This window comes from Embiotoca jacksoni, unplaced genomic scaffold (genome assembly GCF_022577435.1).
Source record: "Embiotoca jacksoni isolate LCO1_2020_lvr unplaced genomic scaffold, fEmbJac1.0.p SCAF_7, whole genome shotgun sequence".
In the NCBI taxonomy this organism is placed as follows: domain Eukaryota; kingdom Metazoa; phylum Chordata; class Actinopteri; family Embiotocidae; genus Embiotoca; species Embiotoca jacksoni.
In genome coordinates this window covers 10,324,062-10,339,454 of record NW_027185425.1, presented here as the reverse complement: position 1 = coordinate 10,339,454, position 15,393 = coordinate 10,324,062, and the positions used below count along the sequence as shown (strand labels likewise).

The 15,393-nt window shown below is 39.2% G+C and overlaps 2 protein-coding genes across 3 annotated transcripts; both read right to left on the bottom strand.

The window, feature by feature from the left end:
- Positions 1–532: 532 nt before the first annotated feature.
- On the bottom strand, positions 533–6,122 carry vps72a (vacuolar protein sorting 72 homolog a). The gene is made up of 6 exons (XM_069176015.1): positions 5,911–6,122; positions 3,808–3,960; positions 2,953–3,073; positions 2,617–2,793; positions 2,283–2,427; positions 533–1,456 (listed from the first exon to the last, which is right to left on the bottom strand). The coding sequence occupies exons 1-6, from the start codon at positions 6,025–6,027 to the stop codon at positions 1,066–1,068; spliced, it is 1,104 nt and encodes a 367-aa protein (XP_069032116.1). The 5' UTR covers positions 6,028–6,122; the 3' UTR covers positions 533–1,065.
- A 105-nt stretch (positions 6,123–6,227) lies between these two features.
- Positions 6,228–13,439, bottom strand: LOC138214410 (leucine-rich repeat and immunoglobulin-like domain-containing nogo receptor-interacting protein 1). 2 transcript variants are annotated; one of them, XM_069176012.1, is made up of 2 exons: positions 13,090–13,439; positions 6,228–9,233 (listed from the first exon to the last, which is right to left on the bottom strand). In XM_069176012.1, the coding sequence occupies exon 2, from the start codon at positions 9,214–9,216 to the stop codon at positions 7,372–7,374; it is 1,845 nt and encodes a 614-aa protein (XP_069032113.1). In that variant the 5' UTR covers positions 9,217–9,233; positions 13,090–13,439; the 3' UTR covers positions 6,228–7,371. The 2 variants fall into 2 exon arrangements, with proteins under 2 accessions (XP_069032113.1, XP_069032114.1); XM_069176013.1 differs by having other exon boundaries at positions 6,228–9,206.
- Positions 13,440–15,393: the final 1,954 nt, after the last annotated feature.

The following is a 15,393-nucleotide window of genomic DNA, read 5'->3' as shown; positions in this document are numbered from 1 at the left end:
CATAATAAAAAAGGAATATTTTTCTACTTGTTGTTCTGTTCAAATGTAGCGATGTTTAATAAGGGGGGAGGAATTATAGCTTTGATCAATTAAAACTGTCGAGATGATGTCAGACATGGACAACGAATGAAACTCCAGCGCCCAGCTTCTGAAAAACGATCCTCTGTGTTTTCAGTAGTGGTTTTGGACTGAACATGAAATTAGTGTCTTTAAAAACAAACATGACAAACATAACATTTAGTTATTTTTGTCTTTGTATGTTTAGTTTCTGAATTAATTTTAAGTTAAGAAGGCCGTTACAAGAAAAATAACATTTTAATGTGGTGAGGACAAGATGATAGAGACTGCAAAGACTGCAGAGTAAAAAATAATTGTGTTTACATTAGATGAACCGAACTCTCGAGACTTGGGGATCCTATTTTCAGTCCGTTGTTCCACACTGGTTCTTATAATGTAGCTGCTGTCCGACCGCTTCTGTTTGTGAAATGCCTTATAAACCACAAGTCAAGGATATAGTAAATCTTAATTAATACAAGTTTCAAGTATTTATTTTTTGTTGAGAAGTATGTACATTTGTAAAAACAAAATCTCCTACCAATAAAAAAGACAAATCATTAAAACAAACGATTGGATTCAAGCCTATTTGGAATTCCAAAAGCAAGTTGTCGTTTTTCATCCACTCAACTTGGATTTGTTAAGGTGTTAACGTACAAAGTAAACTTCCGTACACAGTCTTCACATGTAAGACTTTTTGCCGAATTGGTTGTATTATTGTTGGTTTCCTATGGAGCCGCTGTACTTGTAATAATTTTTGTGCCGTCGGTAGCACTCGGAATTCTCAAAATATGATCTTGAATTGCATAAACAAGTGGTAGCGCAAGTATTGCAGCAACAGCTCAATCCCAATAAAAAAGAAAATTCTGTAGATTGCTGATGAAGGCGACATTGTGAGGATAGAAATAAAAAACGGTGTGCAGACAGTTGTTTGAAGAAATCGTGGCTGTGGTGGACAACGACTGCTCGTGGTTTCCTCAATCAAGTCAATCAATCTTTCAACGAATCTCTCTATGTGACAACCGCACTCTGCTTCACAACCATTTTCTGGCGCCCGCCCTTCGCTGCTGAGGAGTCAAGTCCTGTCGCCCCGCCCGAGGTGTTCGGGAATCCGTGCGCGGCCACGTATTTGCGGTACGCTTCTCGGATGATGCGGAAGGCCCGCGTGTTCGCGTAAGGGATGTCTGTGACTGGGTCTCGGTAAAGTGCGGCCTTGTGGGTGACAGGACAAACCTCCTGGACAGGCAGCTGAGGACTCGACTGGACGCTGCGTGGGAAGGCCGCCTCGAACGCGTCGTCGTCGCTGAAGGTTATGTAAGTGCGGGAGCACAGGCCTCCGGCAGGCTGCTGCGAAGGCGTGGGGGGATTCTGTGTTGCAGTCTGAGGAACGTCCTGATCCAATCTTTTAAGAAGCAGGAATATAACTATTACTATTAAATACAATTTTTTTTTTTTTTTTTTTTTTACACAAATATAATGGTCGTCTACATAACATTTGCCTTAGTAGAATTTTCTTATTAAGGTTTTGTTTTGTTTTTTTTCAAACCATTGTTTTGATCATATTTCGGTAGAAGCACAAGAAAAACCACAGAAAGAGATTTGAAAATGTAAGAAATCTCCTTCCCAAATTACATAACATATAATTATTAATAGGAGTGTGCCATATCATGTCATTCACGATAATATTGGTATAATTTTCAATACGATAAAAAAAATATATATATGTCGCGACAATGGCAATATCAAACGTCATATTGTTATGCTGAGCTACAGTATGACATGTGCGTAACCTACGCAGCGCGACAACAAGCATGACGAAAAGCTTCTTTTTTTTTTTCCCTTTACAATATGAATCTCTGAGTTACTGTTGTTGTTTACAAACTAAAGAACTGAGATCATATTTGTTTAGTTTTTACTGAATATTAGAAGGCAAATTGTTGCGTTTGGGGCTGGCATGTTAAAGTATAACAATTCATTTGTTGCATGCATGTTCTTGAAATAAGACATTCTGCCATATCGTCTAGAATTTCATGATTGAAGAAATTGCCTGAAATAAAATATTTCAGGGCCATACCCCACCCCTAATCGTGAACATATGTTCTGGAAAATGCTTTCCGAACAGGGTTAAACACTTCAAGCAGAATTCAGAAAAGTATATAGAAAGGTCAGCATCACAACTGCCAAATTACCTCTAAAGACACACAAGTCTCACTGGTGATCATACGTACCCCTCGACATCTACATTTTCTTCTTTTAGGACGGAGTGGGAGACGAGAGGCATGAGGACTGAGTGGTAACGGATCGTTGGTCCCTCGAAACGACGCTTCTTATGGACTTGTTTCTTCTTGTCCGCTTCCAGTCGTTCGTAGTTTTCTAAAGACACGGTCAGATCAATTGTTGTGTAGATAAAACATCTTCAGACAGAAGTACATATTTATTTACATTACAACGATTATCACTCGTAACCTCAGTCATTTTTCAGGATTTATCATTTTTGGACTAATATAATCAGTAAAGTGGTACCTAATATTTACACAACTTAATCCTGCGTCATGTTCTTACCTAGAGACCGAATGTTGATCTCAGCTGTTATTTTAGCCTCCGCCAGCAGCTCTTCCTGGGTAAGGGGCCGGTCCCGGTGAGCACCTCTTCGTCTCCGAGGGGCATCCTGACGCTCTTGCAAGCGCAGGTTGGTTTTCCGTGTGTGTTCACTGGTGGACTGTCGCACAGACTTCCGAGCTAGGGAATAATTCAGACATTTTCTGATGCAGTTGTAGTGCAAATCCTCATGTGCTTATGATGAGATGGGTTACGACAACGTAAGTGAACTGCTTAATATCATCTATAGAAAGGAAACCAGTGTATAGACATTTTATGGGAGGTTTGTAGCAATCTTACTTTCTCCAAAATCTTGGAATTCTTGAGGAATCCTCCTTTTGAGCTCCACTTTAGTTTTCTCCGTCTTCTTCTGTTCCTCATGGGGTCTTTTGGGTTTTGGTTTTGCCACCTTTATTGGTTCCTTTGATTAAAGTAAGAACAAGAGCCTGTAAGCTGTAATTATATTTGATCCATGCACAGCTACATGAAATTGTTTGGGCACTCTGGGGTAAATTATATATTTTCTTACAACTATTAACTGCAGCAAAGACATAAAAAATGTAAACGCTCTGTTACTTCTTATTTCATTGGCTTAAAAATGAAAAAAAAAAAAAAAAAAAAAAAGTAGTAATTGTAGCATTTGAAGAAACTTTTTGTTCCCAGTTAGCGAACAGTCTTTCATTTTTAATGTCTGCTCATGCAACTGTAAAGGACAATTTCATCCAAAAGGAAGTTAGAAACGCTACAAGAAATGTGATGTCAAATCAGTGATGCTGTCTGTTCCCTCAGCTGCTGTTGAGAGGATGTCATTTGGCAGCCAAAGGCTCCAGTGGCTCCCCAGAGCAGCCACAGTCAATAGCAGTTTAAAAAAGTGCAATATGCGGAAAAATGCTTCTGACAATAACTAAAGAGATAACAAAAACAACAAAAAAAAGCTAGCAGGAAGTCAATTGGGTTTTATGAGGAAAAACAAATTGTTTCTGTGTTTCTGTTTTATGTTTTTGTTGTCAACCAAAAAGACAAGTTTACCACAAGATGACACCATTTGTCATTCTTCTCTTAGGTATGAATGCACACTTATTTAGGTAGTTCAATGAATTTATTATTGCAGATACTTGATTCAAAGTCTGATAGCTCCTGGAATGACTACAATACCTTATACGCTTTGGTGACAACCCGACTTTTCCTCCGAGGTGCGTCCTCCTCCTGGTCACTGTCTGGCTCATCACCTTCATCAATGTCAAAGTCGCTGTCCACTTCGTCCTCTGTGTCTGAATGTTCTCCATGATATTCATCATCTCCTGATTCCTGAAAGCAAACAAAAGGACATAATTTAGCGAACTTTAAATAAAATACTTTATGATAGAGCAGATTACCTGTTAATGCAAGAGGCTAGTCAGTTTGGTTTACCAGAATTCCTCAAAGGTTTTTCTGAATGTTGTATTTAGAGTTTTGATAAAGTTAATACAAGTGAAATGTCGCCATTTGGAAGCTAATCCGCCTGATGTGTATTAATCATGTATGCTGAGCAACATCTCATTAACCTGCTAGATTTATTAAAGGAAAATCAAATGGGTTTATTTTTAATTCTAACACTCACTCGCTCTCAGTCCTACAACAGAAGAATCAAGAAAATCTCAAGCTAATGGGGTGAGATTACAAGGGTTGGAGTAAACAATAATTTATATACAAGAACTTTATGGAGCTTCATATCTACCAACACAAATGTGAGTTATCTGAAGCAAAAATTTAACTAGCAGGCGAGTTTTAGAAAGCAACATAAAAATAAAAAATCCCCTTAAACACTAATTCCATAGATAAAGAGAACTCCTGCAACATTAATTAATTGTGACAACATATTAAAACACCAACAAACTGCTGTTACCAAGAGCACAATCCACAACTTCTCAATGTTTGAAAATGGACTGGTCTTCAGGTTTCTTTCTGCGCTGCACAGGCACCGTCAGGCAATGTGATCAAAGACCCAGCAGAGATGTGACTCTGACATGTCAGGATTTGTTGCTATTTTTTTTATTTTATTTTTTATTTAGCTACTCTCATCAGAACAGCCAGAGAAGCCACTGCCAAATCCCCCTACGCAAGCTGACCCATGAACCAGCAACTGTTTGAAGAAAATCAACCAGACTGCAAATTGAGGAAGAAAAAAAATTAAGCATCCTGAAACGTAATCCGAAATATAAAATTGCTATAATATCGACTAATTGCGTGTAATGTTCAGACACAAAATATAGTGCAAGCCTTTCTTCTCTCCTCGGGGGTGAAGCAGGAAAAGCTCCAGTCTCATCTTTACAGCTGATAAACACAATTTGTTAGAGAGACTCAAACAAAACATTTGGGGACCAGGTCACTGTTGCGGATGAATCACAGCGGCATGCTGGTCATGATTAGGTTCGGTAGTTACTTTATTAATCCCCGAGGAAGAAAGCAATAAAATAGCAGTAAAAATATTAAATATAAAATATAAAAATATTAAATATTAAAAATATTAAATATTAAAATATTAAAATATAAAAATATAAAATATAAAAATATAAAAATTACCAGGAATGCTAAGGATCTTAATGGGAGACATTTTGTTCAACTTTTAATGTTGAAGATGCTGTTAATGTGTAACGTGATGAAAAGCATGAATTCCTTGAGTATAACAATCTTATGTTTTGTGAGCTTATCGAGGTGATAAATACAAACAGAGATTTAAACATATGGTAGTGTGTCCGTTTTTCTAAAAACTAGACTTTAAGATGTAATAATATGTCTCCTTGCTTATTTTACTGTAAAGTGTCCTAACACCTTAAAAAAAAAGTCGTACAAATCAAGCCAGAAACCTTTTTTTTGCATTATCCTGGATTTACACCTAAATTTCAGTAATCACATCAATCGATTCCAAGAATAATCTTTTTTTTTTTTTTCTTCACCGCCATAAAAAAAAAATACCACAAAGATCAAAAGACTTCACAACAAAAGAGGATTTAAAGAAACGTGGTTGTATTTAATAAATAAAACAGAGTTACGAGTTCATAAATGATCTTGTCTGTCTGACCGGGACTCCACACGATCAGCATACAACCCCGCTACTCACATTACTGCGTTACTAATATTAATAAAATGTGATAAAATGTCCCTTTAAGGTTGTTTTTAAAAAAAAAAAAAAAAAAAAAAACAAGATGTTAAATGTGCCGATCTCTTCCGGAGCTTAGCTGGACGCTAGCTGGTGCTAACTCGTATCTGTTTACTCACGTCGTTGAAACCTCCGTAAGTCGTCTTGTAGAACTCGTCCTCTTCTTCAGCATCCAGTAATTTGGACATGCGGTTCCCCGCAGTCTTTCTGGGTTCACGACCGACTGCCAGACTCATGGCTGAAATGTATAAACAAATGCTAACCGACGTTTCGGTGAAGCTCGTCGTGTTTCGCGACCTGTTTTTGTTTTTGGGTTGTGCTCTGTCAGCCGACCATCACATCCGGGACAGTTGATGTACTTCCGGGCAACGGTAGAAATGTTATAAAAAAAAATAAAAAAAATAAAAAAATAAAAAAAAAATACCTGCACTCTTTGACTTTTACTATGATTTTTATATGATTTCACTGGATATAACAACACAAAACGTGATGTCACTGTACTAAATAATACTTTTTTTTTTTTTAAAAAAGAGTCTAAAATCAACTCGTTGGTAAATGAGATGATATCGGCGCAGGATGTCTGAAAATGTCGTCATGGAAACCAGTCAGGTCTTCTCGGTTGATGCTCGAAGAGCAAATGCGTTGTCATGGCAACACCACAATTTGCATATGGCACAGATCGTGGTGGTAAATAACAAGTTATTATCGATCTGCTGTTAAAATCAGACAATTAGGTTGGGTTTTTTTTTTAGTGTTGTGAGAAAAATTACCTTCACAAAAGGAAATTTTTGAAAGCATAGCCATTTTAATTTATGCTCCTAATGAAAATGGGAATTAAAAAAATAAAAATGAATTTATAGCAACGTATGTGTGAAAGATTAAACACTAAATGTGACAGTATTAGAATACCAGAAAATTATACTATATAGGCTATATTCAAGAAGAAATAGCATGCTGTACAGATACCATTAACCTTAATGTAAGGTCAACATTTCTATTGTTATATCGGAGGGCTAGAATAATAGTTATTTCGAGAATACGTCTACTATTTCATTCAACCATTAGAACACAAATGAACAAAACAAACAAACCAAAAGATTAGTCAGCCAAGCAGGCCTGTTTGTGATGCATTATGTGTATAGTGTTCTTCTGTGTTAATATGTGTTTAGAGCGGCATAAACATCAGAATAAGATAAATATGTAATAAGCAGTTCATTGAGTAATTTACATCTCTACATCTTACATGCATTATGGCTAATAAATGCTGTTTACTTTGGCTATTTTACATTCTTTCTATTTTATAGGACACCTGTATCATAAAAGAGTCAGACATGAAAAACAAACCCGGTCAGTGATTTTTCTTTGCTGGATTAGGATACAATTTAATCTAATTTATAATCCTTTTAATGTCCAGAACATGACATGCTCATATGCATTTGAATGAATTAAAAGTATAAATTAAATACTCACTTAATATTCAAGCATTTCAGTTAAGAAATTTAAATAAAGATTTTGCATTTCACACTTTATTCATTCTTACCAAGCCATATCAAGTGAAAATATACATTTTAATGTTTGACTCATATTAGTTTCATGGTGAACCGGCTTGTCTCCATGTAGTTGCTTTTCCCTCCACTACCATTTGACGTGGCACTTCGTGGCACGTATGCAATTGTGGCGGTGTGCTTTATTTGCCCTTTGCTCTTACTCCAAAAGAACATGAAAATGAAACATACGCTCACAGAGCTGAAAAATGAGAGAAACCCGATGGTTGCTGCTATCAGTAGCGTCTTGACATCAAATGGTAGCTTCTCATTTCCATTCACACCTGGAGAGGCAGATGGAAGGGCAGACCAACCTTTAAGACGAAACGGGTATTTAGAAGATGATGGAAAAGCTCGGACATGAAGGCTAACGGGTAGGCTGTCGTTTCCCGCCGCGTTTGATGCCACGCATAGATAAGTTCCGCTGTCTTGAGGCTGAGCGTAACGAACCTCCAGCGAACCATTAGGGAGAGCCCGTATTCTACCAACGGGTGATAAAGGTTTTAGCCGTGGGTTTAGCCAGCTGACAGATGGCACAGGGTCACCTTCTGCACTGCAACAAAACACCACTGTATGTCCCTGATCTACTCTCACTTCTGGAGGTCTGTGGTTCAGAATTCGAGGCGGCCGACAGGTGAGCAGACCCGGGAGCTCGACCCCAGAAAAGTCCAGGAAATTCCAGCCGTGCAGCTGGACAGAGGTACAAGTTGGTGGATGTCCACCAAAGTCCACATACAGTCGCCTTCGCACCACCCAGAGCAGACGGCAGTCACATGCTAGTGGGTTGTTGTCAAGCCCCAAGGCTTTCAGGGTGTCCACTGAAAGAAAAACTCCTGCCTCGAGCGTGGTGAGAAGATTTCGAGACACGTTCAGCAACTTGAAATGTACTAAACCCCTGAACGCCCCAATGTCGATGCGTAGCAATGATCCCCCAACGAGATGGAACTCCTGAAGCCGGAGCAAGTCTCCGAGCAGGTTTTCATGAATGTAGGTGATGGGATTAAAAGAGAGATCAAGGTATACAAGATATACAAGATGATGTAAGGGGATGTATGGGACACCACTCAGGTTGCAGTGTTTAATGGTTAAAGACGTGAGATTTAGGCCAAAGAGACTGTTTCCTGACAGAGTCTCCAGCCAGGGGCAATGAGAAATGACCAGTTCTTTTAGGTGCACTAGATGGCGGAAAGAGTAGTTTGGCAGTGTGGTGAGGCCCAGTCGGTGAAAATGGAGACTTCTCAGCACAGTGAGCTGAGTGAGCGCCTCTGTTGGCACAGCAGTGAGGTTGCAGCCATCAAGGTGCAGCTCCTGTAGACTGGTTAGTCCAGTGAAAGTTTGATGAGAGATAAAAACAATGTCGTTTTCTACGGCTTTAATAGACTGCAGGGCCACCAAGTTACTGAAAGTAAAGTCGAGAAACACAAGAATCTGATTGCTGCTTATGTCCAGAAACAGCAGGTTTGTCAAGCCAGTGAACGCCCCCACTGGAATAATCTTCAGGTGATTGCGAGAAAGACGAAGACTTAACAGGCTTTGCAAGCCAAAAAAGGCTTCTGCTTCAATTATTACCAAAAGGTTGTCACTTAGATCCAAATCCAACAGCTGTGTTAATGTGTGAAACTGCAGTTGCACCACACTCTTTATTGTATTATGAGTCAAGTTTAGTAGTTTGGCTTCTTGTGGGAGACCATCGGGCGCGGTGGTAAATTGGCCACCAGAGCAGTTCACCTCCAGCAGTGCAGTGTTACAGCGGCAGGATGTTGGACACAGCCAGGGCGCTCCAGATGTTACTGCCACTCCCGCTGCCACCAGGTAGAAAGCTCCCCAGCACAGCCGTCTGTGAACGACAGTCCCTTCAAACATCTGGTGGCCTGCATGCATGTGCGAGAAAAAGACAGCTGAGAAGAGCGAGAGATCAGTGAAATTTACAGTATTATCACGTTATAAAGTCCAAATATGTTAATCATGCAAAAATATGTCTTCTTGCAAGGATTTGTTTTGTTTTAACCTTTTTAAATGCATATTAATCACATTACAATATTACCTTTAATATACTCTGTAATGACAGAGACTATTGAATAAACACCCCCACAAAGAAATAAAGCCGATTTTTTTTTTTTTCTCTCTCTTAGCTCACAGGAAGTAGCTTTGTATAACGAGGCAGCTGGTGATAGAGGGTTCTGTCTAGACATATACGGAGGAAAAATCTGGAAAAATTAAGGTTTTATCAGACCATAAGTGTCATTGATTTCACTTTAAATGTTTAACCTTGAATTGATATTACTGATGTTATATGAGAGCTGCGGTGGCATCAATAATGTTTGTGTCCGCTATCCTCATTTAACTGTTATTCAGGCTGAGTTCACACCTCCGCTGTTCGCTGTGGAACCAGACAACCTGACACCTGAGCCGCCTCCATTCGTTGGAGAAGATTGTGAGTTGAAAGTTCAGAACTGAGGTTAAATACAAATACTGCTTCAAAGATCACTAATGAACTTTTGTCCTCAGGGGGGGAAAAAACGACTTGCAGGCAAATGGGGAACGTTTAGCTTAAAAATAAATTTAAAAAAAAGCACATTCCCAGTTTAAACTAACAACGACAACATTTTAATTACAGATTTTAGTTTCGTAGCTTGTTTGTGTTGTGGGTTTTCTCTGATGTAACCACCACTAAACTGCTCTTTTAAGCCACTATTAAGTAAATCTCTATAAGGAATTGCAGTTCAATCAGTAGAGCTTATCTTGTCCTATACTACTGTGTAGATCAGCCGTTACCCGTCTCAATCAAACCCAACCTTTTAGCTGATGAGTCTACACACTAACCGGACTGAAATGACACTTCCAGTTTGCCTGTGCAGAAACTGTTTCACAACTCATCTAAGAGACTGCAGTTCTGTGGAAAATTGCATTTTAGCTTGACAGTTATAAAAAAACAAGACCAGGTTGTGCACTCACTCTGTTTCTGTTTAATTTGTGCAGCTTGAAAGCAGGAAGAGGCAGAAAGTGTAAACCGGCACCACATGAGGTCTCGCATGGAGGATTTTGAATGATCTGTTGGGCTTCAAATACTGTAAACAACATCCTTCTCTTGGCAAAATGTGATGTATACAGTGCACGTATCCTCAGTTATTACTTTAATTATTTGATGTGCTGTTTATTCAGATACTGCAGTTTATGTGAGAACAGATTGTAGTTTGATTTGAAAGACTTTCTTTTGACATCATTGCGCACGTTCTGTATTTTTTATGAATTATGTAAGCAAATTAACTAGTTAATAATTAGTATGAATAGTTGATCAAACTTGTGGAGGCCTTGATGGCTCTTAGTACTTTATAGGATTTTTTTTTTTTTTTTTTTTTTTTTTTTTTTTTTAGGTATTACAAACTGTTCAGTCCGTCTGAAGGTGAGATCATACTGATTTTCATCTCAGTTATATTTGTTTGTTTGTTTTGCATAACTTTCTGGAGGATGCTGCATGTAAGATACAGTATATACAAGATTTTTAGGAATATGTATATAGCTCAGGCATCATTCATACTTTGGTTTTGATATCTAAACTTTGTATATATCCACAGTTAAATTTTCTTTTGACCTTTTAACTTAATTTCTCTCCTGAAAATTACATGGCAACAAAGGTTTTGGCAGCAAAAACACAGTAAATACAGTAGTGGCATAGTCTTCTATTTACAGATTAGCAATAAAACAATACAGCATCACCAGAGTAGCAAAAACACTGCCACCAGTTCGGAGTACAAAGCCCATGCCTTAATATTCCTGGAACGATGACCACATAACAGAGAAATGCATGGTTGGACGGGTGCCGATTACTGCTACGACCATTTTTTTTTTAAGTCTCAAATCATCACAAGTTCATTTCCATGTAGCTGTTGCTGAATTCACCAGTAGGGGGCGGCAAAAGCAAAATTATGTTTGTTTATTATAGTTCCAGGAAAAGTGGCAATGACTTCCACAAGCATTCTGCATAAAGATGGTCTGCTACTCTCAAACGGACATCTGAAAACACATAATGGTTTATGACTGTTTGTGGTCGAATATGTGATCATGGCACGTGAACATGCAAACAGACATCTTTTATTTATTTTTTTTAAACATGGAAACGAGAATCTGAGGGAGCAAAAACAAACTGTAAGTCTGTAAAAATGACTCAGGGATCAGCTCATGAAAATGTGGGACTTGCTGAAATGCGCTGTTTAAATTACCAAGAGAGTGATGGGGGGGTCGGACGGGGTGTGTGCAGGGGGGGGGGGGGGGGGGGATAACACCTTCAAGTGTGAAGCCACCCCCAGCTTTGGCAGCTCTGCTCCCACGTCGCTGTGCTGAAGGTTTCAACTCCACAGAGCATGTTAAACGACTACAGTAGGAAGAATTTCTCTTAAATTTTGTGACATGTCTTTTAGAAATAGCTTTGATTACAAATGTAAATGTACTCATTGCTAAAGCTAAAAACCTATACATTTACTGTAAACATTTTCTCATCCCCGAAGACTCATTTATGTTGATCCAACTTTTATACGTGTTATGTTTGCATCTTTAAAATGTCCTTAATTATTTTCCACATTAAGTAAATCAAATATTGAAACCTGAGGTAGCCTAGAACACTTCATAACTTAAGCAAAAACAACACGGCAGACTGACTCAGGTTGACAGGATCTCTTACTCTGTCTAAAATTACACTTTTCAGGTGGTAATTAGGGCCCAAGCACCAAAGGTGCGAAAGCCCTATTGTTCTTCAAGCAATTGTTTTCCTCGTTTTTCTTTTCAATTCTTATTCTTCTTAATAATGAATTGCCTTTTTGGAGGCTTTGCTATATTCCAAAACTCATGAAAGTTGGTACACACATCTCTCCCAGCAAAAAATTTCAAATTCTAGTGAAGTCGTGAGAGGGCGTGGCCAAATGGTTCGCTAATGCCCCCTAAAGAGATGCTCCGGTGGCTACATTTACCTACATGCACGAAATTCGGTGGACATGTGTATCACACCTACACGTACAAAAAAGTTACATAGCAGCATTACGTCAACTCAACAGGAAGTCCGCCATTTTGAATTTAGTTGCCATTTTTGGTGATTCGCACATGTTTATTTTAATTTTTGTCTCCTACCTGCTGATGCTCTACAGGTAACAGTTGTGAGGGTAACAATAGAGATAAGAGTCTGATGTGAACCTCAAAGAGAGTGAAAGAGAAACCCGACACGACTTCAAGGTTATACGATGATCACACGCTGCAAAAACATTTGTGGAGGTTTTAAAATGTTTTTATAATCAGAAATCCCTCCTTCCAAATACCACTGTGGTCCCAAGAATTTTAATCTCATGGAATCTAATGAAACTCAGATCAAACGTTCAATGTGTCCATGGCTTAATACATTTTTCAAACGTCTCTGCCAAAGCAAAGATATTCCTTTGTTTCTAAGTGTCTCTGCTCACTCTGCGAGGGCCCGCACATCACTGCTTGCAGTTTTAATTTGATCTATTATTTGGGAGGATCTTGGGAGCAGAGTTTGACTGCTGGTGGTGACAGCAGCTCCCCACAGTAGAGTGATGGAGGATGACTCCTCCTGAACTCCTCTGGGAGCACACATGAGAGTGAAAATAGTGTACAAAGGTGAAATCGCAGTCTTTTATTGTGCCTTGACAGCTTCAATAGCTCAAATACAAAGGATGGTGGAATAAAAGGCACTTAATTACAGTAATTTGTAAAGAAAGCAAAGGGTAATCAATTGAGGTAACTCACCTTGTCTTCAGTCTGAAAGGCTTGTCATCATGATAGCTCCATTTTCACTTGCAAATATGTTTGTTGTTGCTTGTTTGCCTTTTTTGGTGTGTGTTTTTTTTTTTAACTGCCTCTGGGTAAACTGTTGATATAAGAAAAGAGAATTCAAAGAGCAGAGTTCATCTTTTGTTCTGTCAGCTTCACCTTAAAACACTTTGTTGATCAAAAATTCCTCCACATGAGAGCAAACAAACACACAGCAACAAGAAGAGAGCTTCTTCCTCCCATTTTGGAAATTTCAACTCCGGAGGAAACGTGATGCTCCATCTCAGTTCCCCTGTTGCTCCGCTGTCCTCATGGTTACAACAACAACCTGGCTGCAGACACACGGGTGCTCGGTGCATGCTGGGGGATTATATGCACTAGCTCCTGGACACAGTCCAACACGCTGGACTGGATGACAGGAGGCAGGCACAGGTCAGCCAAATGCAGAGATTCAGGAGCAACACCAGATGGGAATGAATGTGAGCAGAGACACTTAGAAATAAAGGAATATCTTTGCTTTGGCAGAGATGTTGGAAAAATGTATTAAGCCATGGACACATTGAATGTTTAATCTGAGTTTCATTAGATTCCATTAGATTAAAATTCCTGGGACCACAGTAGCATTTGGAAGGAGGGATTTCTGATTATAAAAACATTTTAAAAACCTCCACATGTTTTTGCAGCATGTGATCATCGTATAACCTTGAAGTTGTGTCGGGTTTCTCTTTCACTCTCTTTGAGATTCACATCAGACTCTTATCTCTATTGTTACACTCACAACTGTTACCTGTAGAGCATCAGCAGGTAGGAGACAAGAATACAAAAGTTTAAATAAATTAAAACTGCAAGCAGTGATATGCGGGCCCTTGCACGGTGCGCGTCGGGGATCCGGTGGTTCGGGGCCGCTGGCTCCCCGACTGCATATCCCCGCTTAAAGTTTAAATTTTGTTCTTGCTTCGTGTCTCCAGCAGGGGGCGCTACGACTATGAGCGAATATTACCATACAGGTGTCTTCAGGGCGGGACTGTTATCAAAGATGTAATGTTTGAGGAAGATCGGAATATGTACATAAAAGTTAGTCACTCTTAGTTTTATGGCGAGACGCGCAAAATGGCCACCATGCCACGGGCACACTGATCAACGAAAACAAATTCATGATGCTAAGAGACCTTTTTGTACATTTCGGTGTGATACACATGTCCAACGAATTTGGTGCATGTAGGTGAAACTAGGTGCCGGGGCTGCAGTTTAGGGAGCGCTAGTGAGCCATTTGGCCACGCCCACTCGCAAAACACATATCACATGTATCGTCTCACCACCCCAAATGTACGTGCCATATTTTGTGAGGTTTCAAGCATCTTTTGACCTTAAACATCAACTTCTTGTGTCAGGGCGAAACATCACACTGTGCCGCATCGAAACGGCGACACCCTTTCACAAAGTCAAACGAAATTCTTAATATGTTATCAACCACATGTTTAGGCTATTCTGACCCGACTTTAGGTTCATGTGATCAACCAGCTCGACGTAGCATGTAATAGTATGAAAAGTGTAATTTCCAGTTGCCACCAGGGGGCGCTATGATTATGAGCGAATATTACCATACAGGTGTCTTCAGGGCAGGACTGTAATGTTTGGAGAAGGTCGGTCCATGTACATAAGATTTACAGCAACTTGTAGTTTCATGCCGCCAGGCACACCCATCGACGAAAAATAATTATTTTAACAACTTTTAATCCCAAACATGTTAAGAGTGAACTGACTCAATTTCAAGTCAGTCCGACAAAGTCCCTAGGACAAGTTCGTTAAAGTACAACATGTGCGAATCGCCAAAAATGGCGACTAAATTCAAAATGGCGGACTTCCTGTTGAGTTGACATAATGGTGCAATGTAACTTTTTTGTACATCTAGGTGTGATACACATGTGATACACGTGCATATAATGCTGCCAAAAATGCAGTTCTTTGCGGAGAAAAAGACGAGAATAACAATTCCTTGGATAACAATAGGGCTTTCGCACCATCGGTGCTCGGGCCCTAATAATGTGAACATTTTATAAATATGAACTTATTTGCTTGTATATTAATATACAATATACATTAACATCAGCTTGTTTGTCAATCAAATCATACATACCCACATTGTCCTGATGAAGTAGGAACGGCAGAGTTGGGGAGTTGAAATTTCCAAAATGGGAGGATGAAGAACATGAAGCAGGATGGAACAACTCCCTAGAATCCTAGATTTGATTGACAGGGAGTTAATGATTCACCTGTCAT

What these genes read in the sequence shown, in the direction of transcription:
- vps72a (XM_069176015.1), bottom strand. Translation starts at nt 6,027, where the DNA reads ATGAGTCTGGCAGTCGGTCGTGAACCCAGAAAGACTGCGGGGAACCGC. An exon ending in GATCAACATTCGGTCTCTAG is followed by an intron (nt 2,428 to 2,616) that starts GTAAGAACATGA and finishes CCGTGTCTTTAG; the next exon opens with AAAACTACGAACGACTGGAA. An exon ending in GAAAATGTAGATGTCGAGGG is followed by an intron (nt 1,457 to 2,282) that starts GTACGTATGATC and finishes GCTTCTTAAAAG; the next exon opens with ATTGGATCAGGACGTTCCTC.
- LOC138214410 (XM_069176012.1), bottom strand. Translation starts at nt 9,216, where the DNA reads ATGCATGCAGGCCACCAGATGTTTGAAGGGACTGTCGTTCACAGACGG.